Source organism: Eubalaena glacialis, chromosome 3 (genome assembly GCF_028564815.1).
Source record: "Eubalaena glacialis isolate mEubGla1 chromosome 3, mEubGla1.1.hap2.+ XY, whole genome shotgun sequence".
In the NCBI taxonomy this organism is placed as follows: domain Eukaryota; kingdom Metazoa; phylum Chordata; class Mammalia; order Artiodactyla; family Balaenidae; genus Eubalaena; species Eubalaena glacialis.
The window spans coordinates 137605620-137632129 of record NC_083718.1 but is presented as its reverse complement, the minus strand read 5'-3'; the positions used below and the strand labels follow the sequence as shown (position 1 = coordinate 137632129).

Genomic DNA, 26510 nt, shown 5'->3' with positions numbered 1-26510 from the left:
CTCAGCTGATGGACTGTAATTTAGAGCATCCATCATCATGGGTCCAGGGACAGACACTGAATTCTAAGCCTGACTCAGTCCCTGATTCCTTCTGAAGTGTTAAGTAACATTTAATTTCTGACAAAGATTCACCATAATTCTTGGCATTGCTGGGTTGTCTTGGCCACGATCATTTATTATATGCTATTGTTACATTAATGCAAAAAAAAAAAATGAGTTCCTACAGAGGAAGGGGCTTAACCTGAGATCCGTGATACATTTAGCCAGTCAATAATGCAGGAATAATATGCACAGGTTGGTAGATATATGTCTGTGCCAATATCTTATGGGGAGAGGATCCCTATCTTTTATTAGATTCTCAATGGAGTCTGCGACCAAAAGAAGTGAAGAGCCACTGCTACGTAGTAAAAGGCCAAATTTCTTTATAGCTAGAGAGACCGTTTTCATGAGTATGTTTTTCCTGGAATTCTAAAATATACTCCCTGATGAAAACAGGATTGGAGCCATGCATTGTTTCTGTGAACTGTACTATCTTATTATGGGTTTTTTTATCACATTTTTTCCTCAACAGAATTCAAGCAGATATTCCAAGGTCTGTTTTAATTGTTTAAGAAACATGCTTGAGTCTATAATACCCTTCCTTTAACCATGAACTTTCCCCATATCTCCTCATATTTCAAATATTTCCTCATATTTCAAAACAAAATACTAACTGTTTGGTTATCTCAAATGACAATTTACTTTAGGATGAGGGACCAAGGCTTGTAGTTTTATTACACACAGTGACCAGGTAGCCTAGCATCCTTGACTATGCATTACTTATAAATAAAACCTGCTAAGTCCTAGAGAGCACCCTTAAGCAGATGTGAAACAGCAAACTGATTGTTTCAAGCGTGGTCTACCATTGGGTATAGCTGAGTGAAAGAGGGTGCACCATAGTGGCAGGGTGCGTTTTGCTGGCACTTGATGGCTGAGAGTAAGTGAAGAAAGTAAGTCACTGTCTCTATCGCTAAAATAAAAGCTGGTAATTCAGAGAGAGAACCGGTCCATTCTTTTCCCCTTGCCTTCTGATTGTGTAGCTGAACCTGTTCTATCATGGGGGAGTCCTGAAAGGCCCAGAGGGATGCTCCCCCACCAGGGGACACCCCGTCACAGAGATGCCTGATCAATCTCTTCAATTTCTTCAGAGGGGAAGCCTACTCAAAATATTAGGACTTGGTGGCAAGGGAAATATTTCATTCCTACATGCCAACCGCTGACTTAGTTCTTGCTATTGCTGTTCATTTTCCTGAATGTACGCATCTTTTTCTGTAATAATGGTAGCAAGAGAATGTAGCAGACCATCTAGAGCAGATATTGCCAGGAGTGCTGGCAGAGGAAACTGGGGGAGCGAGAGGAGAATCACCGGGTCTCCCGAGTGCCTTCAGCAAGTGCACGGTCAGGGCACTGTGTGCACCTGCTCTCTCTCCCCAGTCACCCAGCGGACACGTGCATATGGGTCAAGAGCACAGGCCTTGGGTTCCGACAAGCCTAAATGAGACCCCAGCCCATCACTTCCAATCCATGCCGTGTCAGCAAGTTGTGGAACTTCTCGAAGAAGTGTTCCTTGTCTGCCAAGCAGAGATGATTATACCTACAGCACAGTGTGGTGGTGTGCATTTTAATGAGATAATGCATGAAAAGTACCTGGCAGGCATTTAATACATGCTACCTTAAGACTAGCCAGTCTTACCCCACAGAAATTAATTTTCTGAGGGAAAAATAGTATATATTTTATGTGTAATATATATTACATTTTAGAGATATCAAAAGTGAAATTTTAATATGCTTACACATTATAGATATATAAATATATATTGAATATATGTAACATATATTCTGATATATCAATATTCTTATATTGCTTATATTTCTTAAGCAAAGATCATCAAACATCATTTAACCCATTTTTTTTTAATCTCTGTTTGAAGTGCTGATAAATGCTGATTTTTTTTTTAACATCTTTATTGGTGTATAATTGTTTTACAATGGTGTGTTAGTTTCTGCTTTATAGCAAAGTGAATCAGTTATACATATACATATGTTCCCATATCTCTTCCCTCTTGCATCTCCCTCCCTCCCACCCTCTCTATCCCACCCCTCCAGGTGGTCACAAAGCACCAAGCTGATCTCCCTGTGCTATGCGGTTGCTTCCCACTAGCTATCTATTTTACGTTTGGTAGTGTATATATGTCCATGCCACTCTCTCACTTTGTCACAGCTTACCCTTCCCCCTCCCCATATCCTCAAGTCCATTCTCTAGTAGGTCTGTGTCTTTATTCCCGTCTTACCACTAGGTTCTTCATGACCTTTTTTTTTTTTCCTTAGATTCCATATATATGTGCATTTAACCCATTTTTGATGGTGAGAAGTAACAGTTTTGTAACTACTTAAAACAACTAAAAAGTGCTTTTTATATTTATCATTGTTCAGAATACCACATAAAGCCCTATGCTATAATTCAACAAAGCTATCAGGCACTGTTGTTACAAGCCAGGCTGGTAGCCTGATGATAAAAGCCCTCTCATTTCCTGAAGAGTGCGATGTGCCATTTCCTCTCTGGCAGCTGCCATTGCTACCTATGCTTAACTTTGCCTCTTTGACCCATTCTAATTAGCTGCTGCCCTTCTGGTCTGGAAAAGAAAATTAGTAAGATTGTTGTCTCTGTCCTTAAAACAGGAGGGAACAGACGATGAGAAAAACTGAGGATCTCTTCTGTGCTGTATACACAAGTATTAGTACATCTTATTTGTGTACACACACTAGTATACCTTCTTTCACCTTTGTTTCACTTCTTCATTAACTCTACTGGCTTTTTAGGATGTTGGCTGTATTTATGATACATGCGCTTGTATACGTGAAGATTAGCAAGTATGTAGTGGAGGTTCTTTTCTCAGTGATGGAAGAAGACTTAACTTGAAAGCTCCTGATTTGTTTGCTTATGTCCAGCAGGGATGGAGAAGGTCATTTTTGACACCTGAGCCTTGGCTTGGCTTAGAACTCTTTTCTCAATTCAGTCAATGTTAACTTTGTTGACATTATTGCAGGGCACTGAATTAGCTTCACTGACGGGGCACAAGATGAATGAGAAGTGGGTCCTGTCCTCATGCAGCTTAAAATCCAAAAGAACAAAGACATTGTAAACTGACATATGAGGCAAAATTTGATAATTTCTATTGTGGAGTCTTAAGTTTTGGAAGAACCCAAGAGAAAAAAAATCAATTCTGAAGGAGACCCTCCTGCAGGTGTGGTGGGGTATTTATGAACCAGCTGGAGCATACGTGGGTTCCTGTGGTTATCTGCTAAAGAGAAGGTGGTCCAAAGAGAGAGTCCTCAAAATAGAAGCTAATACATAGGCCACAGACGTGCACACTTGTTTAGGGAATGAGGCGAATTTTCATTCGGTTGCAGAGCGGAGTGTTTACAAGTAATAGCGAGAGATAAAACTAGAGACCTATGATAGACCAGGCCTGAAATGCCAACCTAAGCAAGGAGATCTGTCTTCTAGTAACTTCAGAGCAGACTGAATTCTGCTGAAATCACTGAGGGGGCTCTAATTAAACCAAATGGCGGAGGTGAACCAAGTGTGTGCATGTATTTAGGTGGCTGTCAAAAAGAAGGAACTATAGTCACTTGGGGTTTTCAGATGCATTTCAGAGGAGAAATATCTGGGGCAACCTGACTAGGATGCTAGCAAACTTTTGAATTTCACATAGAATTACTCTTGTTAGCGTGACTGTTCCAGGAAGAGCAACATGCATTTGCGGAAAGTACCACATAATTAGCTTAATTCAGACTCAGCGTTTGGATCTTGGTGTTTCTACAAACCCCATTTCTAATGACTTTTTTCTGTTTTGTTTTGTTTTTATCATTATTAAAGTCACCTTTTACTTCCTTCTGCCTTTGAGGTTATAGTCTCATGAAATGAAAAGTCTTTTTAGAGTACTTAACAGAAAATTTAATCAAAATGCTATGCCAAATTTCCACTTAAAATGGTATTAGTGTCACTGGAATTGTGACCCAGATTGTCGGGGGAATGCTATTCATCCAAGTAGGGGTTCATATCACGGTTCTAGACATTTAGAAAGTAATGAGATATATTTAGCATAGAAGTAGAAACAAAAACCATATTCAAACCTAAAACAACTTGGTATTCTAGAGCACTATGGGAGATAGTTTGTGTACTTTCTCTTTTTTATATATAAAAAATATATATTTTTTATTTTATATATTTATTTTATATAAATATAAATATATATATATATATATTTTTAACTTTTTGGCTGCACTGTGCAGCATGTGGGATCTTAATTCCCCCACCGGGGATCGAACCAGCGCCCCCTGCAGTGGAAGTGTGAAGTCTTAACCTCTGGACCACCAGGGAATGCCAGGCTATTTTTTATATTATTATATATTTATTTATACACACACGTACCTATGCCCACTCATACATAAGCAATATGGTAAAGTATATTGAACTAAAGTAAAGGGACAAAGGTTTGAATCCAGCCTTCTCTATAATTTTCTGTGTGGCTGGAGGCATGTTGCTTTAGTCTCCCGGCACTTCAGTTTTGCTTATCTATTAGTTAATCTGTACCCTGATATTCTGTGATTTAACTGCCTATGTTATTTCCCCTTTTTAATCTTTTAATGGAGGCTTATTAAAAGCTTCTTCAAAGAACAAGAATGTTTTGCTTAAATTGGGATTTTAGGGGGAAAAAAAGGAAACAAAAATCTCCAAAGTCTTCTTCAACCATTACCTTTATGGTGAAAAGATAATTCAGTAAACCATAGTATAGATTTTTTTTTATTCCAACAATTTTAAGAATTATTTTAAGAATTTTATATCCAGACTCAGTTTCTAGAAAATATTGATTGTGATAAGCCATTGATTTGCTAAACAATTTACATGCATGATTCATTTAGTTTTCATAGCAACCCTATGAGATAAGATCCATTTTATGGATGAGAATACTGAGGTTGAGAGAAGCATAAATTTATTGACAGTAACACAAGTAGCAAGTGGCAGAATCAATTAATTATGTGGGACTAGAGCCTCAGCTGCAGAGAAGTGAAATGGGAGGTGAGGCTCATGTGTATAGGGATTGGAAGAGACAGCTAGCTGACTTCCAAAGAGCAAAGCTTGCTTTCCACAGCGCAGAGCTGTTGCTGGGGAGGGACTTCACAGCCAGGGACTTTGTTTCCCAGCATCTCTTACATCTTGGTGAGACCAGATGGTATATAAGCCCAAACCCTTCTGGTCAATGGTATATAAGCATAACTCTGTCCCTCCTGGCTGAGGTGGTAAAGTATCCCAGGTAACTTCCTCATACTTTCTTTCCCTTCCACGAAAATCTTAGAGGCCACGTCTTGAAGGTGACAGAGATGGAAGGAGCCTGTGTGAACAGACTGGATGTACATAAGAAGCTAACAGCACTCTCTGATGGATTGGCTGTGGAGAGGGAGGGAAAGGAGTCAAAGGTGCTTCTTAGATTTCTGGATGGAGCATCTTGAGGGATGATGGTACTATTTTCCATGGAGAGGGAACCTCTGGCAAAGGAACTGGCTAAGGAGGAAGTTGCAGTTTAGATTATCCATGCCTCGTGTAAACACTTGTCCTTATCTTAATAGACTGTTGAAAAGCAAGTAAGCAAGATTTTATAGAATTTTAGAGTTAATGCTACCCAGATGAAGAAATTGGAAAATATGCTCTTAGATGTTTTGCTAGGGAAAATGGATTTTCCTCCCCTTTTCATGCAAACAAGGGAAGAGAGAGACCTTACCATTTACACTGGATTGGATACTTTACTTTTACAGGATATATACTGTTACAGTTTACTATTTTCAACCCTCAATTAAAATGATAATAATAATTATACAAATAGATAATGATATTACTTTTTTCTTAGGTAGCATTTTTTTTACATCTCCAGATCCATTTTCTCATTTAATACTAACAATCAGCATGGGAAGCAGGTATTTCATAGTTCAGGAAGCTGAATTCTTGAGAGAGTAACTGATTTTTGTCAACATCGCACAGTTGGTTAGTAGTAAAGCTAGAATCTGATTTGAGGGCTAACTGCAAATGTAACAAAACTCTGAGGAGTTTGAGTTCAGGAGTTACAGGAATTTAATTAGTTTGAAGGCTCTTAATTAGTTTGAATCTCAATTAGGATTGTCAAAATTGGTATACTTACATACTGTCACAAATGGTAAACTTTTAAGTGGTAAGAAATGCTCAGATATCCAGCTGTTCTGATAAATATTTTAGTTAGAGTTTCTCAACAGAACCCAACTTGAATGCTGGTTTTCAAATAATTGGTACAACATAATATTTTTAACACTAAAACAATACTTAATGTGAATGTGTCTTTTGATGATCTAGAATAGACAAGTTACTTATTTAGCAATCACAGTGACCATTATACAAATTACTATTGGAACTTTCTGGTACTAAGTAATTCACATTGCTGGTGGAAAAAAAAAAGTATTTAGACGATGTCACTCTCCTGCTGCAATGCTTTCAATGACTGCCTGTTGCACTTTTTTTTTTTTGGCCACGCAGCGCGGCTTGTGGGATCATAGTTCCCGGAGCAGGGATTGAGCCCACGCCGTTGGCCGTGAAAGCGCAGAGTCCTAACCACTGGACTGCGAGGGAATTCCCTGTCTGTTGCGTTTTAAAATCTAAAGTCCTTAACTTGACCTTCAAGAACTTGCATGATCTGGCCCCTGACATATTTATCTCATGTCACTCTTCATCTTAAACACCATACAATTATGCATGCATGTCCCATCAATGAGTAGGAAAGGAGGAGCTAAAGTAGTGACAACTACTTAATTGCAAGGGGGTGTTTTAGGGTTTTAGTAACTTATCTTTGATTTCACATAATTCAAGGGTCATATTAGACACAGTATCTCTAGTCCAGAAGAGCCCCTGGCACATGATAGATGTCCAATACGTTCCTGTTCTATCAACCATCAAATGAGAAGATGAGATCTTCTGATAGTGATCCCAAATACAGGAGCTTGCGTGACTCTGGGCATTGAATAAAAGGCTAGAGTTATCTCCCTGCCCAATACTGAGAAATTGATGAAGAGAATACTGACCAGTAATGGGGAAAGTTGCCATCTGAGCTTCCTAGGTAAATATGAAGACCTAGAATCAGGGAATCATTTGTAGAGTAACAAACATGAATTTCAGTGATTGGAATATAACATTGGTAAATAAAGCAAGGGAACAATAATATGGCTGTTTAGTCTGCCAAGATGCTGAGGGCATGGCTTAATAAATCAACAAGCCTACCAAAGGTTAATTTTCCAAGAGGGTGGACTTGATATTTTCTACCTCCAATGAGAACATACTAAAGGAGAGTAGATTTTCATTGCAACTTGGTAGATTTATATTATACAACAGGCATAATTTCATGACATTGAACTTTGTTACCTATTGAAATGTATAGCCAAAGGATAGATGGGTGAGTGGGTGGGCAGGCAAATGTATAGAGGACAGGTGAATAGATAGATAGATGGATGATGATGATGATGATGATGATGATGATGATTATAAATCTGACAAACAGAATCAATCCACATGCATTCCAGAGGCCTCTCAAAAGAACTTAGACGCGAATTCTGTATTTAGTTCCTTTAAACCCTTATTTTGTGTATGTTTCTCTGATAACTGATCTTCTTTTTAAAAAAACAACTCCATGTTTATATGTTTTTAACTTTTTAAACCATTTCCATTCCATTTCAGAAGTAGACTTCATGGATTCCCACTAAATAAAGTTGGCTAATAACCTGTGATGTATTGAGTCAGCCATGCCATGTAAATCGCCTTTCCTTTGTTCACCTCTCTGCCTCCATGTAGTAGGTTAGAATTAAACCAAAATGATTCTTTGTAGGACATGTTCCAGCTTTCTTTTATAAATTCACATTTGAAGAATTTAATTCACAGCGCTAAATACCACATGTAGTAACAATTTAGAAATTTTTCCAAAGGACTTGCTCCTTCCTCTCCAGATGAAATATAAAAAGACAAGAGCATACGAAAAGCATTTCTGTTGTTGTGCAGTTTGCTTTCTTTTGGATTTATTTTCTTGTTGAAAATGGAGTGTTTGGAAAATGAGATTTGGTGAATTACAATTCAATTGAATTTTTCTGTTTATGCCTGAAAACCAGAGTCCTTCTGTGTAGGATCATTAACTTCAGTTCTGTTTACGTGTCAGTGTCAGGCTGGGGAGGGACTGGAGACGGAGGGGAGAGAAGAGAATCAATGAATGTGGGGAAAGAGAATGAGGGAGAGAAATAGAGAATAAGAGGAAAACCATTTTACAGAACAAAGTTCCCAAGAAACAGGTCAAATTAATTTCACTAGTGTTTGAAGTGTTATTCTCTCTACCTGGTAGGAGCAGAAAACAAATTCTATGTACCACTAACCCAAGTAAAAGTAACACTGGCTTACTTTCAAATCATGCTGGGATGACCAGCTGATTAAAGTTTGGAATAGATTTGCACACAGTAAAGGCTTCATCAATGATGTATTTTCCTGCTTCAGGAGATTGTTGTATTTCTTACTGTGAGTTTTTAAATCCCCACTTATCTTTTATGATAGATGTTAGTAAATTACATTTCTTGATCTTGGTTTTGTTTTTATAGCTGTAACCAGGAGAAGCTTGAGGTTTTGAAAATTTGATTATTTTCAAATTTTGATGTTGTATTTTTACTTCTAAAGGAATAGAGCTATGGAGATGCTATAAGTGCTGAAATCAGGCATTTAGTTACTTTTATGTAATCTGTTAAAATAGCTGATTTCTAGTTGCTTTGTAACTATCAAAACTGCAAGCAAAGCAAGAAAAATATGCATAAAGTGATGAGCAATATATTTTATGTATGATACAAAGCTTTTACACGCATTTAAACTTTACAAAAACCTTTTATGATAGATAGCTGAAAAAACTGAGTCGGAGAAGTTATGTAACTTACCCCAGGAGGTAGTGAAGATGGGATTTGAACAAAAGTTTTTCAGAGCTCAAAGCTCCTACGTTTTTTTACAACTGCATGTTTCCCATGGATCTTGCTACTGTATTTAAAGCTTAATAGAATTTGTTCACCTGCTTAAAATTCTTCCCATTCCCACTCAACTCCTTCATTGCACCGATATTGGCATAGCAAATACTAAGTTCGTTCGTGGCAAACCTGTTCCATGACCATTTTCTTTTCAACATTTCTTCCATGTCTCCAAAAGGTCAAATATTTCCTTAAAAGTTGTTACTGTTTTTAGCCCTTGAAGTCTTAATTGTCTTACAGTCATCTCCATTTCAGCACACTAACCTGAACTCCCGTATATCAAATCTGAACTTCAAGGTGCCATCCACATCAGCCTCTTTTGCAATCCAGCGCTAATGGAGTGCATCATTAAGATGCATATTTCCCCCAATAGGCTCAGCTCAGAATAAAGGGGTACCATATTGTAAAGAGGCTCTGTGCTCACTAAGTACAAAGATCACCTGGATTTCCTTTGAGTCACATAAAAATGAAAGTAAAGCATTCAGACCACATGCATACCAATTTTGAACAATCTGGAAATGTGTAGAGCAACCGACAACTTTTGTTAAGTGACTACCCTGTGCCAGGTACTGCTCGACACTGAACTTGACTTTTCATATTCCCTGGTACTCGCCTCTATTAAGCATCCCCATATCTTAGGCAATAGTCTAGGCACTGGAAATCATAAATATCAAAAAAAATCATGGGAGAGACTGGCCTTCATCTTAACTGGTCTTACATTTTTCTGTAAGACCTTCTTAGGACAAAGAATCTGACTTGGATTATAGTACCTATATTTAAAACTTAGGGGAAGAGCTAATACGCAAAGCATTTTAATCTTTCCTGACAGAAATACAGTGGCCATTATAATTAATAGACATTGCCAGTGAGAGTTGCTGTCAATATGTGGCATTACGCCCAGGGCAATTAAATTTGCCTGTTTTTTATTATTGAGACCAAATGTTTGGCCTGGGTTCCTGCAGAAAATAAGTAATTCCATTACATGTGATTCACCTTTGAGTAACCCTCCAAGCTGACGAAGACTCAGGCTTGAAAATTTACATTTATTACAGAAATAATCCATTTAGCAAACATTTATTGGGTCTCCTTATGTTCACTGGGCAGCACAAAAAGATTTAAACATGCAAAACACAGTCTTTGTGTTTAACAAATGTACTGCCTAATTTCCCTAAAAATGTTTCTCAATTTAAAAAAAAAATCAAGATTTTGGTTTTTTTGGTTTTTGTTTTTTTTGATAAGAAGGCAAGACGAATTGTCAACTAACAGAAAGATATTCCAAAGACATGAAGCGCATAGACTCTGGAGTTAGGCAGAGGGGACTTTGAAATGTGGTCTGTCCCAACTGCTGGGAACTAAACTCCGAGGGAGCCCTTGGAATACCCTGCCTGATAAGAGTGACATTGTATATCTGAAACCTTCAGCCATACCAGATAGTTTAGGCTAACAGTGTGATTTGTGGTGAGCATCTGCCTTTGTATGCCTGAAGCTTTGGGTTTATCAGTTGACATCTAGGGGACTGTAGACTGAAAACCTCAGGTCAGTCATGCAGGTGTTCCATGCCTATGTGAGCTGACCCCCAGTAAAAACTCTGAACTTAGGTGAGCTTTCCTGGTTGGCAACACTTCACATGTGTTGTCATACATTGTTACGGGGAGAATTAAGCAGTACCCATGCAAAAGTAGGAGAGAACAACTGGAAGCTTGCACTTGGTTTTTCCTGAAATCTGCTCTAAGCATCCTTTTTCCTTTGCTGATTTTAATTTGTAATAAGCCTTTCTGTAATAAACTATAACCATGAATATAAAAAAAAGAAATGTGGTCCGTCAATTACCACCTGTGTGACCTGACACCAGTCACTCCTCATGCCCCATGGTATGTAATCAATACAATAATAATAGCTCCCGATTTATAAAGTTGTGTTGAGCTAAGATAACGAAGTTCCTGATGAATTTCCTGAGACTTCTTAAGTACTTAACAAATTACATCTATTGGTTTTTATTCATGATGTGTGTTTTGGGCTAAATTTAGCTTTTCAATGTGCCACTGTATACATTCTTCACCTAAAAATGTGGTGAGGTCACCCCACACCCCTCCCCCTGAGTCTCTGTTCCCTGCCCTAATGCACATGCTGTCAGATAGGTCCACCCCATGCAGCTTAGGGCTCCTTCTCTTTCCCTGATACCTCCATATATACAAATAAATATTCAAAAACTAAACATCAGTGGAATGTAGATTGCAAACATCCAGAAAAGTCATTTGGTTTTTCTTTTAATTATTATACAAACATTCAGTGGCTTTTTTAAAAGGTGTTAGACAAACATGGATGGTGTGTCCACCGTGTACTAGGCATGGCCCTGGGTACCGAGAGAAGCATCGGGACTACCCGAGAAGTCGCTTGGCTTGGAGGCATACAGACCTGGCTCAAAATCTTGGTCTTATCTAACTTGTTTGTTTGGTGATCTTGGAAAAGGAACTTAATCAGTTTGAGTTCATTTCTTAATCCATAAAGTAGGGGTTAGTAACACCACCTGGGCTTGTTGAAAGGGTTAGTTTGTGAAAACGCTTAGCATAGTGCGTGACACGTATGAGGGACTCAGTGAGCCAGAGCTGCCTTCCCCTCACTCCTAGGGATTACAGAGAGAAAAACTGAGGCTATTCCTCCAAACCTCATGTCCTGGGAGGACATGAATCTTATATTGAAAGTAACACAGTGCCTCTCAGATTCTCTATACGTTTTGCTGCAAATGACAGCCAGTAAGAGGTCCAATTAAGATTTGATTCCAGATCTTTGGATTCCAAAGAAAGCAGTCATTTCTGCTCCCTTCCGCCATGTCTCCTGCTCTGTATCTGGGAGGGGCATCTTCATGCTTCTGGAGGAGATACACGAGAAGATGGTTTGCATTCCTCTATGAACCGTGTCTTACATACTGACCCTAAACAGCTGTCACTGCCACCCTCTCCTCCTTCCGGTGCTCCTCTTTCTTCCAAAGCTCTAGGTCACTCTTAGAGCCAGCTCTGTGCCCAGGCCATGACTGGTCCAAGCTCTGCGCAAAAGCACTGTTTGTAGAGGAGTGGGAAGCAGAAGGGTCAAGTACACCCCAGGAACATGATCTCCAAAAGTGACGTCTTTTCATCAATTTTACATGCAAAATGCTTATATGGGGCTTTTAACACCATAATAAAGAGCTGTTAGTGAAAGCAGTGTGTAAGCAAGACTGTGACATGAGTGAGGAAGGTAATAAAATATAGTGCCACATCTCTTCCCATCCCAGTCCCTTTAAGTTATCTTGGAGATAAACCAGTTTGCTGCCAACATGCTGATAGGATGGTGACCAGTCTACCTTTGACCTCTTCTTGTTGTCTTACCAGCTAGCTAGCAGTGGAATGGTAGGAATTCAGGACAAGGAGAGAAGAGAGGAGGTATTGGCAGGACTCTCCACTTTCACTCCTATGTGGCAGGAGAGCATCTTGTGAAGGCCAGCAGAATCTTCTGTGAGTTTGGTCCTCAGCTCCTGCCTACAGGATGCTCACACCTTGATTTCTCCTGTTTTGGACTCAACTCCAGGACTGTTATCTCAATCTGTCCATCTATAGAACTAGTCTTCATTTTTAGGGAAAAATATTTCCATTGCAATTTTAAGAAATAGAAGATGTGAAACCAACCAAGCAAAAACCCTGTATTTCTTTTGAGTATCAGATTTTGATGTTTTACCTAAAATTAGTATATAGTATAGAGGCTAAATTTTCTTTTTTGGAAGATCCCTCTGACAAATTCTGTTTTCATTGCAACATTTAAAGGCTCAAATTTAGAATTTAGTGTTTGTTTAGTGAGTCTCTATAGAACAGTTACACTTGGGAGAAAAGGAAATTGATAAAGGTAATGTTTTGCTGTATTATTTCTTCCTCATCTGCGGAGTCATATACTCAAAGTCAGGAAGTTCTAAGGTATCTTTATTTTTTAATTAGTTAGGAGACATTTCAGAGAAAAACATAGTGAACACAGTAATTTGTGTTTTAAATTTAAAAGACTTTAAAAAAAAAGGTTTGTTTTTTTTTAAGACTTTCAAACTTTTTGGAGCTATCATAAGAAATATATTTTACATGGTCACCCAGTTTGCAGACACTCACCACCCACACAGCTGAGGCCAAGAATTTCATTATACAGTCTTCATCCTTTCTACAGGCAATGCACACTTAGTTTTTCTCTTCTACTTCATTTTCGAATGGAGGTTTCACCCTATCAAATTGATTTCATAAGCTTCCAATGGCCTGACTTGCAGTCTGAAAAGAAGATGAGAAATAATGCCTCTATTTTAATACGATTGAGTAAATCATTTTAAGGAATGTTCTATTCATGAAACACTATGGGGCAGTGAAAATAAAGACAGACATCTACATAGTGGAGTGGCTGACTTCACAGAGCTTACCATCTAGTAGGGATTAACATAACATTGTGATCTGATGAGAAAAGCTGAAAGGAACATTACATAAAAATGTGTTCATGACAAGCTTTTTGTAAACAGCTGTTATGTGAGAGAGAAAAGCTGGAGGTTTTGTTGTAGTTGTAAATTCTTGCGGACATATCACTTTCTCGATGGTGAAGGTCATCACGAACACAGATTTGTGACTATATAGCTCCCAGTTTCTTAACTAAATATTTGACAACTTTAGCAAAAAAATAAATAAAAAGGAAAAAAAAGATTCCAAACTTTTAAGCCAATCTGCCTCGTCTCTTTCTTTTCTTTTTCACTCCCTCCTGTCTTTCTTCCCTCTGGTCACAGAATAATCTGGCTTGAGCTATTCTGTTTCTTTTTCATCGTGATAAAATACACATGACAAAATTTACCATTTTGGCCATGTTTAAGTGTATTCAGTACATTCTCAGTGTTGTGCAACCATCACCACTATCCAGTTCCAGAACTTTTATATCATCCCAAAAGGAAACTCTGTACCAATTAAGCAGTCACTCCTCATTTCCCCTCTACCCCACCCCACCCCTGGCAACCTCTACTCTGCTTTCTGTATCAGTGAATTTGCCTACTCCAGATATTTCACATAAACGGACTCACGCAATAGGTGGTTCTTTGTATCTGGCTTCTTTCACTTAGCATAATGTTTTCAAGGTTCATGCATGTTGTAGCATGTGTCAGTATCACATTCCTTTTAATGACTGCATAATATGCCATTGTATGGGTACATCACATTTTGTTTATCCATTCATTAGTTCATGGAGAACTATTTCATTTTAAGGGGAATTTTATTCAGAAAATAATTGTAAACTAATAGATTGGACATACCTTTAGAGGTTTGATTACATATATGTATATATATATACATATATTATATATGTATATGTATATATATTATAGGCACCTAAAGGCTTTCAAAGAAATCTGATGTCTATCTGTAGAAGTTTGAGCATGAGAAGAAATGCTGTATATCCAGAAGCTCATGAGATAGTACTGGATCTGACCTATGGATTTACGGTTCATCTGCATACAGATGGAAAATGAAACCATGTGAGTGAATGAAATTGCCCCAGGGAGAGAGTGTAAAGGAACTTAGGACAGAGTCCAGCAGTACTTTGGGGATCCATGGAGGGAGAAGGAGCCTCCAATTTCCTCCCTAGAGATGATGATAAATAAAACCTAACTCAGGTGAACCCTCAGGCTCATCATTTGCAAAGAAAACACCTCCTACTTTTTCACAAGGTTTGTAAGAAAATTAAATGAGTCAACATACGCAAAGCAGCTGGTACCTGGCCCATAGGTAGGACCTCACTAATGATAGCTACAAATATTACTATATATATTTGTGCTGTCACTATTGTCAGTTTCTGCATGTTTCTTTATTTCACTATCTTGTAACATCATATCCAGGACTACCTATTTTGAAATAAGCTTTCCTACCCTCTTAAAACTCAGTCTATTTTTAATTTTGTTGTTGTTGTTGTTGTTCCCAGACTTTGCTAGCTTCTCCCATAATACCGATGAAAGCTAAAAGAATCTAAATTAGGTGAAGAGACGCTAAGAGGCACAGGCCAGACTTCTGACCCAGTTCTGCATGCACGCGGGAGGATGTTCTCAGTTCCATAGCTTGGAAGAAAACTATTCTAGCCCCAGACCATCAGGACCTTAAAATTCTTTCTCTTTAGATCTCTTTGTTTTGATATTGGCAAGGGAAAAGTTATTCACCTCATTTCTCAAAGGCACTTGATTTTTTTTCTCTCCCATTTTTGGTAAAGAGTAGTTAACAAAAATTCATGACCCAGCCTAAAAACAATTGCACTATTCTGGAGTCAGAAGTGAAAAATCATTGGATATACTGTTTTTTAAGCTTATCATGTTACCAGACATAGTGTCTTAAACTTGTTACTCCTGTAAGATTTTTGACTGTCCTTGCTGTCTTCTGAAGAATTTCTTTGAATATTTTTAAATAAACTCTCAAAAGACTTGACCACACCTCTCCATTCACTTTTAACATGGTTGGTATGACTGTTTCTTCCTGGGTCTTCTCAAAAAGCTGTTAAGATATGAATAACTTTTATATTTCATAACCTTGTTTTAGTCTTTCAGAGTTTTCTTCATACTTTTCTAAACTTCTCGCATCTTTCCACCTTTCAAGGGGGAAAAGTTTTCAGTGTTTTTTCATATTCAATAATTTGATTAGTTTTGTTTTTCTGGAATGTCACATCTCTAGTGTATTCCTATTTATGTTCCATATATGGGAATGTATTCTACATATGTGAAATATGACTTTCAGTGAAACTAAAACTACAGAATGGCATTGCATTTTGTGAACATATGCAAATTCTTTCATTCCTTATTACTGGCTGATTTGTTGTACACTGAGAGATGGAAATACAAAAAGAATGTAACTCATACTCATCTACACAATTAGAAATGATTCTGGGAATGGACTCTGTCTCCTGAAGCTTGATCCAGGGCACTTTTCACTGGAAAATGGACAACTCGTGATGTTCATGACCTAGTTCATGTTGGCTATTATCCAAGTTTGGTGGTCAAAAACAGGACAGAGTCTATGGAAAATTACTATTGCCTGCTCTGTTACTAATTTAATACAAGAATTACTGGAATTTGTCTGTATTTTCTCATCTGTTTGGTAGGGCATGCTATCTCTTGTCTCATGGTCAAGTTACAGAAAATAGAGTAATTTGAAAACATAAGATAATAATAGCATTTGGTTTATAATTCTATAAAAACCAGTAGTGACTGGTGAATATAGCATTCATTGTGACTCCAAAGGTGAATTAGAAGCATGGAGAAGCCAATTAAGAGACTTGAAGCCCAAGAAAAATTATAGGAGGAAAATGATGATTTTAGCTACAATGTTTTGTCCCTATAAGGAGATAAGGCAATTAGAGGTGAGAAGAAAGAAGTTTTTCACAATCAAAATTAAAAATGAACGGAGAGAAGGTGTTCCTAAATATTATGGGTGGGTAGTTTTAAATGTCAATAAGTTTTCTATAAACTCCTCATGTGGAGGATAATGGAGAATAGCTTAATGTGGGAGGAGATTTTTTTTTAAACAAACATTGACATTTTAAAGACCTAAACATCTTAAATGGAATGACTATTCAAATGCAAAATTAGACAAACAGAGGCATCTTGGAGATTATATTTGAGTAGTATCCTAAGAGCCAGATAATGAATGACTCAGATCATCTGAGTGGTCTGGGCTGACTCACATGTCTTAAAAAAAGATGTCATCAAATCTCTGATTTTGTCAGTGTTTTCCCCCTTGATCCACCTGGTAATGCCAAACAAATCCTGAACGTCTGTGACTTTTCCAGCTCTAATTTGTCAGGATGAAGTTCCAAACCACCAGTAACAAGTCTAAGATTCTGAATATATAGGCATTGGTATATTCGAATAATACTCACTAACATGAGAAACACAAGCCACATATGTAATTACAGGACACGTGGGAGATGGGAATCCCAGACAGAGCCTTGACAGGAGAAGAATAGAAGATACAAGACTAGGCTTGGTTTGCCCAGGATGGAAGAAAAGGAGCCTTCTTACCCCAATACCACCTGAATGATGCTTCCTGGAAGACATCTTAAATCAACAAATATTATCTGGTTCCTCTACTTGGCGTAGAGGACATACCGAGGGTATCCTTGGCCTCTGTCCTAGAAAGGCTTACAGTCTATGAGGGAAACTGACATAGGAACTAATAAGTGGAATGCTTTGATATATTGTAATACATATAACAGCAACATTTGGGGGAGCACAGGATAGTCAGTTTCTGACAGCACTAAGATTGAGAGGCCCTTACAGAGGAGGAGGCATTTGACTGGGCCTTGAAGGCACATATGGAAGTTGTAAATATCAACAAAACAGGAAAAGCATTTCAGCCAGTGGCAAGGACCACATAAGGAGAAAAGAGATACAGGAGTACAGATATTGGGGATGTTGAGAGAATCCAGTATAGCCACCGAATTGAGGAAGTGGAAAAAGATGAACTGGGAATATGGGATACAAAGATGTGTCAGGCCAATGTGGCTCTCTCGTATGGTTTACATAATCTCTGTCTTGGAACTATCCCAGTCTCAAGAATCCGTCTAACCTGGACATTACTGTTCTTCTAAGTCTGTGATGGGGTTTCTTGGCACAGTGCCAATTTGGGCAATGACTAACAATAGTCTAAGAAAAGCTTGCCAACTTTTCTGTACCTTGTCCTGATCTCCTTTCCATTTTTTTAATATTCTTACATTGCTCATAGTGCTAAGAACTTACAGTGCCATGTCCTTGATAAGCATCTGTTGAAAAACAATAATGCATCCTATGCACACACACACATGCATACACATGAAGAAACTTTCATTGCTCTTTGAACATTCAAATTTAACTAATATATTGCAACTTTAAAAATACGTTCACTTGAATGTTGCTAGGAACATTCAAATAGAAAATAGATTTTTTGACCTTTTGTTGTTTTCCCACAGGATTGAAAAAACGTACAAGGAAGGCCTTTGGAATACGGAAGAAAGAAAAGGACACTGATTCTACGTATGTACTTAAGGAGAGCACCACTGCTCAGCATCAGCTGGCTGTGACCGTGTGGAAACGCAGATCTGGTGTGGTCTGCTGTATAGCAGAATAATGAACCTATTAAACCCCTTATTTGGCAAGAATCCCTGAAAGAAAGTTAGAAAATGCAAAAATCAATAGTTGTTTAGGCACAGGTGAAAAGAAAAAAGGTTATGTTGATCTCGTACCTTTAGCTTTTCATTCTGTACATTTTTATCGTGCATAAATTTTATCACAAGGTGCGGAGAATTGCCCTGTGGCCTTGTCCTCTGTGAATTTATAATTCATGGAATAGAATATCTATCATGCAAATTGAAGTATCTTTCATATAACTAAAAGAGCTAACATTTGATATGGCAACCGTGGTAACACGTACTTAGTAAACGCTCAGCGAATGGCAGCAGCCACTACTCCTATTATCACTAATACAAATTAATACGTGGTAAGTTCCTTAGGAGCGATTAGAAATGGAATTTCTGGGGAATTGGAAGGTGGGAAAGCTCATATTTGAATAGATGATCAGTGAAGCTTCAAAGAGGGAGGAGCCTTGATTTTGGCCTTCAAGAAGATGAGGACATGCGTTTCATGCAAAGGGAACAACAGCCAAAGCAGAGATGTGGAAAAGCCAAGTAGGTATTCAGGACAAGCTAAACAGAGCAGTCTGTCTACTTGTCGGCTGCACGTAAATGTAATAGTGGGAGGCAAGGCTGGAAAGGAGATCAGGGCCAGATAGGAAGGGCTTTAAGTACCAGCCAGGCTGAGGTGTCTGGGCTTCCTTCCTTAGGCAGTGGGCGACCTTGAAGCCTTGAAGGCTTTTAAACCAGAGACTGTAAAGGATTGGGGGGTAAAAAGCTATTTTTTGTCCAGATATCTAATGTTAAGTCCCCTGTTCTTACCTTTTCTTTGTGTTTTTTCTTTTGGTAAATAATTATTTCATGGAAGCTGCATTTATTCTAGTCTTGCCAATTTTTCTAAATGATTAAATTAGAAAAAAATTTTTCTGAGCATTATATAATTTTCATTATTTCTTAAGAAATTGCCAATTTTGAAACATTAACCAGAATAGGAGATGGTTCGTTCACCAGAGTCGGAAGACCTGGGCTCTGGTTCCAGCATTGCCAATAGCTCCACAGACTTAGAATACACTTTCCTCTAATGGGCCTCAGTTTGCGCTAGATGGAATCGAATTTCCATAAAAGGCCAGACACTGTAGCAGTCCGTCTGTCAACAGAATCTTTTGCCACCTGCAATGTGCCATGTGTTGTGGGGGACACTATTAGACACATCTCAGGAGAACATCATTAGCAGAAAGCAAATCCATTTTCTTTGAGATGGTTTCTGTAACTGACTACACATAATCTCTGGTGTGTGAAGAAAATTAAAAAGGAAAAAAGCTCGCTCAAAAGGAAAAAGAGGTCAAACAACCTCCCCAGGGCAGGCTGAGCTCATTTGCGGTGGCCAAAGTACCACTCTTCCATCACCACTTCTAAAAACATGAAAATGAGGAAGTTACTCTTCATGGCTTTGTGTAGATGCCCAATAGCTCTCTGAAGTACTCTAACAAGACATTTGCTTGTAAAATCCCAAGCATCTGTCCTTTACTTCTTATCATCTGAGCGCCCCAGTTTACTTAGGTGATAGCAAATTAGCTATAAACTGTTTCTGCCAGCAGTGATGGTCAAAGGACAAGACGTTTAGTGTAAGCCTTTGCTTTTCATGAGCCCCTGCTCTCTAATTGGGTCATATATCATTCTTGCAGAAGGCTGGAGAAATGTTCTGGCAATGTGCTATCCCTTCAGATTTAGGTAATGCTTATGTTAGTCTGCGATCACTGAAACATTGTTGATACAAACTGTTTTCAGGGCTGTTGCAACTCCGTGAGGGTTGCCAAGTAACCTGCTATGGTAGCTGCCAGTTCCAACTTCAACTGATTGAGTGTCCTTAGATAGAGTGGAGTTAGAACCAGAGCTTCCTGATTTGATCATCGTTACAATGGCTGATAGAAAGAGGAAAGGAGAGAGCCTGTGCTAAGTGGCAGGCCCTGTGCAGGGTATTTTGTATGTACTGATATCCTTTTTAATCCTCATAGTAATTCAATAAGGTTAGAAATAATATCTCAATTTTGGAGATGAGAAATCAGTGCCAAAAGGAATTAAGTAACTTGCTGAAGGCTACCCAGAAAAATAAGACATGGAGCCAGTATTCAAGTCCAGAGTCAAGTGCCTATTCTTTGATTACCCAGAAAAAAAAAGAATAGATGGGCAAAATTATATTCAAGACCAATAGGAAGGTAAAAGAGAAAAGGCAGCAGTGGCAAGAGGTGACTGTCACTTTTTAAAATAGAGGCAAAGGGTCCCTGGTAGATGATCAGTTTTAAAACAGAATCAGTAAATATAATAGGTCTGCTGTTAAAAAGAAAAAAAAATTATTTAAAAACTTAATAAGAGGGGGTTAGGAAATAAACCGAGGACACATACCCCATTGTCTGAGGCTGCTAAAATCTCTCTCTCTACTCCCCATCCTAGGTCAGCTTATATAATAACTTTATTCTAGATAACATTTAATGAGTATTTACTATGTTCTAGGTACTATTCCGGGCTCTTCATTTATATTAACTTATTGAATCCTTTAACAGCCCTATGAGCTATATGCTGTTATCACGGCTGTTATATAGATGAGGAAACTGAGACACAAAGGAGTGAAGTACTGGTCCAAGGTTATGCAACTAGGAAATCTAAGTTGATTGAACCTGGGCAGTCGGGCACTATAGCTGGTGCTCTATACCACCATGCTTACTGCTGTCATACGGAGAAGCAGCAGCCCCATTTCCATCAGTGGATAAGACAAAGGATCAGAATAGACACCAACGCTGCTATGTACAATTACAATTATTCTGATTAAGATTTTTGAAGTGTCATCCCTATAGCTGTAATATGCATGAGACCAAGTGGTCTCCCATTTAAGATCCCCTATAGCTATGCCCTTCTACCTGGACCAATAGTGGGCAACACCACAGCCAGAACTATCTCCAGAGCCTTGTCTTCTCCACATCTATCACCTGCCCCGAAAGACAACCCCACGAGGATCAGTGCCTCTGGATGTGTCCTATGCAAAATTTGATGCAATCTCCTCTCTATCAGTTCCTTTAGCAGAGGCTGAAATCCTAGTAAGAAATGCTCATTTTTTGCAGTGTACAAATCTAGGGAAAATTGACTTTGATGAGTGTGGGTTGGTACCTTTCCTCTGTACTTTCCTACCACCTGGGTTTACTGTGGCCATAATAACCCACTGGATTTACTTGCCTGTCTCATTCTCTCTATCATGAGCATGTCTTCTTCATTATTTTATCTCCTGACCCTAGCCTAGTGCCTGGCCTATTATAAGCACTCAATAGTTGTTCAATGAATCATATATAACTTTTATTGGCTAAGACTCTTCCTATCTTTCTATCTTAGATGAAATTTCTTTGAACCAACTTTTTCCCATAGCCAGCGAATGTCCAAAGATCCTAAGATTTCTGTCAACTCCCATGGTCTTTCAATATCAGGGTCCTCTCTGCTTCTAGCCCCTGTATCACTGATTCATCCCTGCATCCACATGGACACAGAAATGATTATGGAAAATGATGCTCTCCCATCAAGTGCTTTGTAATCCAAGTAGAATATTCTGCTAATTTTGAAGGGGGTGTTGGTGGAGAAGGGGAAATCACATCTTGAAGCCAAGAAGATGTCCCACCAACTCTGCATTTCTCTCTCTCTCCTCTGTCCCACCCTATGAAGCAATAAACAATTTTGACACTTGGTCCCACCTCCTAAGGAACAGTTCCAACCACACCAAACTCTTCAAGATTTCACAGTCCACCCAAACACTTACTAAAGTTTTCTTCCAAACAATGCAGGTCCCCATCTAAGCATAATTCTGGTCTCCATGTTAATAGAATAATATTTTTCTAGCTCCTTACAGAATGAATTAATATAAGAAGTTATAAAGTGACTACCCTTTTTCTTCTCTCTTTCTCTGATTCCTCCAGCTCAGTTTTCCAAAGTAACAATAATAATACCCTTCCTCTATTGCTATAAAGTCTAACATGGCTGCAAGTGAACAGTTTTGTGTTCCTAGGGTAGAGACATCATGGAAGAGGAGGAAAAAACCTGTAACAAACAAACAAACATTTTTGAATACTTAGTATGTGTCGGGAACCATTATAAGTTCTTTATATACCTTATCATATTTAAGCTGGCTTAGAGAACTAAGTAATAAGCAATATGTTCAAGGTCAGAGAGCTAATAAGTGGTGGAGTCTGGACACCTGGATTCATCCTACTCTAAAGCCCTTATTCTTAAGCACTGCAGCCTAGCTTCACCATGGATTAAATACCCTGGACTTTAGTCATCAAAGCAAGCCATTTAGCAAAATTGCCCTCCATTTCCTGTTCTCCTGTAATCAAGGGAGCAGTAACTCTAGAAATATGGAAGAAAATATAGATTCTCAAAGTAAGTTGAAAACTACTTTGTAGTTTTATAAATTCTTCTTATAAGTATAAGAAGTTCCTTCTTATAAGGGGAAATTCAAGACCACTTATGGGGAGAAGATGAGAGAGAACAAATGGGTTTGCATTCCTGGTGGTAGTTTTAAATAGAAGGCTGCTGAGTGGGACAGCTCTTAATGAATTCTCCTCTCAAGACACTGCACCAGCAACTTGTGCCTTTTGGATTTCAGTTTTTAATGAGACTCTCCCTCCCACGCACACATACACACACCCCACACTCAAATATCACTCAACCAATCTGTTTTGATTTGGCTTTCATTAGCTAGGTTTACTGGGGTTGGAACTCGTGAGAGGGGGGAGAAAGGTGGTTAATGATTCTTATTGTCATACTTGAGACTATGTAGCAAGAATGATTCATTTTCCTAATAGCTACCAATTTCTTTTTGTTACAGAGGTTCACCAGATAGAGATGGAATTGTAAGTATTTAAATGACCATTTTTAGTAGGTTTGCACTTCAACCTATGCTAGCTTAAATTTCTTGAAGCCCCATTTCTTCTTTTTTTTTTTTTTTCTGCAAGGGAAAAAAATTAGCTTAAATGACTTTTCAATTACAACTTTTTTTGTTGTAAATTTTGTAGTCATTGCATGGGACATAAATGCAGTCTTGGTCAAGTTAAACTTATTTATTGCATTCACCAAAAACCCTGCCCCAGAGTAGGCAAGCAAACCAGTCATCAATGTGGTGGGTCAGAAGCCAGACAGTTCCTGCAGGGGCTGCTACCATCAACTGTTATTTCGTTTCCAATTTAATGATATAAGAGCTCCTTATATGAGAAGGTTTTTCTCCAGCAGAGGCCACAGAGTCATAATGGATCTGAGATCCAATAAAATTGAAAGAACCTCTTCCTCTTTTGCAGTTAAGCTGCAGATACATTTTCTATGTTAAATTCATAAGTAGGGAATGGTCTTGAAACCATTTATGCCTGAATTTACAGCCTGGAGGAGGAAAATGTGTCCACTGGGTTTAGATTCAACAGTAACTCTGATTCCTTGCTGGTCACCAGATTTCTTGCTTTTTAAAGAAATCTGTGGTGCATGGGCTTGGATTTATCCGAGTTGTGCTTATGCGAGTTTGCACCAGCTTCTAAAATGACTTCCTTCAAATCTAAATCAGATGCCTATTCAGAAGGTTCAAAAGAACAGCTGTTACTGAAGGAAAAAAAAAAAGGGACTCGCATTAGGCTCATTGGGCTGAGGTGGGAACGAAAATAAACCAGATAGTTAAAAATATTTTCTTGAAAAATCACCCTTTATAATATTAGACCTAAATTGGGGTGTTAATTGCAGCTATGGTAGGAGTTTTTCTCCCATATTTGACTCAAGGTTCTTAGCTTTGGGGTGCCTTTTGCATTCATGTAGTTCTCGCCATGAAATGTTAAGAAAGTAGACTGAAATTTATCAGACATTGGGTAACACTATAATCAAGGCTCTATTCAGCAGGGGAAAAAAAAGACCCAGAAGACTCAGCTTCTCCTCACCTCTTGCTTCTGGCTCAGAGCCCTCTCGTTAACTCTGTCTCAGGTACTCTCTGCTTCTGTGTCTTCTCTTTGCTTCTGTCTTGGTCCCCTCCCTGAGCTCTCTTGTCCCCTTCATTCTGACCCTTGCAAGGCTCTGTGAGATAGTCTCTGCTTTCCCTCCCTGCTGCTTCCAGGCTGGTTTGCTGTTTCTTGCTTCTCTCCCTGTGGCACCCTCAGTCTTGTCCTTTTTCCTTTCTCTAAAGCTCCTCCCACCCTGCTGTTCATCGTCTCCCAAGGCCCCACTGCTATCTCAGAGTTCTCTGGTCTTCTAGGGACCACGAGTTTAAATCTCGAGCAGAACATGCACCCCAGCGCTTGGCACAGCCCTGGTGGGCGTGTAGCAGGCACCTCTGAGTATGTGCTGAGTCAAGAAGCCCAGCCATGATTCTGCGGACTTGCCCACCCTGAGTCAGGGCTTCATCCCTGAGTTCCCCGATCCTCCTTCACTGTCACCATTCTCAGTCACATCAAGTTATTTATCAGCAGATGTGCCTTCTTTGTTCCTTAATTGGAAATGCCATGAATGGTCATGATTTTAGGAAGGAGGAATTATTTAATTTCGATTTCTCAGGAAATAACACAGACCTGTTTGGAAAACAGGCTGCATTCGAAATAAATGCAGGTTCTCAGAAACAGGGTGTACAGCTTCCTAGGTAACTGGAAATTATGGGCCAGCTGCTAATTTTACTATTTGGAAATGTGCCTCAAGTTTTTTCCACATACTACGGTCACCAAATATTGAGAACGTCTTATGAGACCAGTGCTAGAGGGGTCCAAGTTTCTGTTCGCATTCAGTCCCTGGAAATCTCAACCTGATTTTCTTTCAAACTCAGACTGATTTCTTTAAGACCTCATGTCTGTGGAGCCAGTCCACGTTTATGTGGCTGAGTTCGCTTTCAAATTATTGCTTTTTGAATATCTAAAGTTGAAATTTATGGTTTCACTAATGTGGTTCTACAAAATACAGGTTGTGGTGTACCCATTTCATGCTTATAAACGACTTTGTCAATGCAGGGGCCACACGATAGATTTAACTATTTAAATTCAGTTTCTCAAAAATCCAGTGGAGCCCATCTCTGGTGACACTGCTTTTGAGTTTTTATCTACAGAGGCTCTGTGGCGAGGCTGCATGTATCAAGGTGGGCTTGCCTTGCTCCCCACTGGCTGAAAATGCCCACCCTCGGCCGAGCTGTCTGTCTCAATGTCTGGAGCTTCAGGCAACTGTGTGTGATGATGCAGTCTAACCCAGAGACAAACTCTGTTTTGTGCAGGATACACTCTAAGTTTTTCCTAAGCAGTTCAGATTTCCATCCACACCTAGACTGGGGGCACTGGGGGTCACGGCCGTTGCTGTGAGGAGATCTCTGCTCATCCTGAACACGTGTGCAAGAAAGGGTCCGGATTTGGAGCTGTCAACTGTGTGTGCTGTGTGTATCGATGTCTCCCAGGAAGGCTTTGATCCAGGGGAATATATGATGGAGCTAGCCTTTTCAGACGTCCATTAGAAATACAACCATTTTTATTCAGTCTCTTTGATGTGTCCCGGTGTCTGTTCTCTACCTGTAAATTAAGTGCTGGCTGAGTGAGGACTAGATCCACATCATCCCTAGTGCCTGGGATGCCTCTTCCTCCTTCCCTTCTTTTCCTGGCCTAGCCACACCGGCCTGCTGAATAGAGCCTCATTATGGGCCCCAAAGTCCACTCTTTGCTTCAAGAACCCTGCCAAGATTGGTAGGCCCTACAATTTGGCCTAGACATTATTTCTTCTATGGTATGCTTGCTGACTCCATGTGATTCTTTATATGTGTCTTGAAGAACAAACAGATCCTTTAACAACTTTTTTCTACATGAAAACAATCAATTCCAGCAGCCCAGCCCACATGAACCACCCTACAATAACAAAGCAGAGTGCGCACGTGAAGGAGGAAAAAAAGTTTCGGTAAGGAAACAGATTTTAGTTTAAGATATCCAAGGGGTTGTAGAAACAGTGAGTAAAATCCCAGTTTGAAATTTGAAAAAACAACAGTAGCATTTAAGAAGACTCTTTCTTAGATAATGTTTCCCAATTACTTCCTGAGTACCCAGGGCCAATTTTTAAGTCAACCAAATAGACTCTATATGTTGGCATCCGAATATACTTTTAAAAAGTGATCAGGCATAAGAGACCTGTGATTCCTATGTCTTAGACAAAGGACAGGGATTCAAATTTTAAAAAGAATATGCTATCTGTAAGAAAGCCTTGGCTGTAATATAAACAACATCATACTAATTGAGTAGTTG

At 38.9% G+C, this 26510-nt stretch overlaps 1 protein-coding gene across 6 annotated transcripts in view; it reads left to right on the top strand.

The window, feature by feature from the left end:
- Positions 1–26510, top strand: part of SGIP1 (SH3GL interacting endocytic adaptor 1) — a 235658-nt gene that overhangs the window by 95831 nt on the left and 113317 nt on the right. For 4 of the 6 annotated variants that reach the window (XM_061184056.1, XM_061184061.1, XM_061184057.1 and 1 more), the window contains 3 exons: positions 18079–18142; positions 23105–23129; positions 26098–26169. In XM_061184056.1, coding sequence (XP_061040039.1) covers positions 18079–18142; positions 23105–23129; positions 26098–26169 — 161 coding nt within the window. The remainder of the gene's footprint in view (positions 1–18078; positions 18143–23104; positions 23130–26097; positions 26170–26510) is intronic. The other 2 variants (XM_061184058.1, XM_061184060.1) reach the window with 1 other exon arrangement.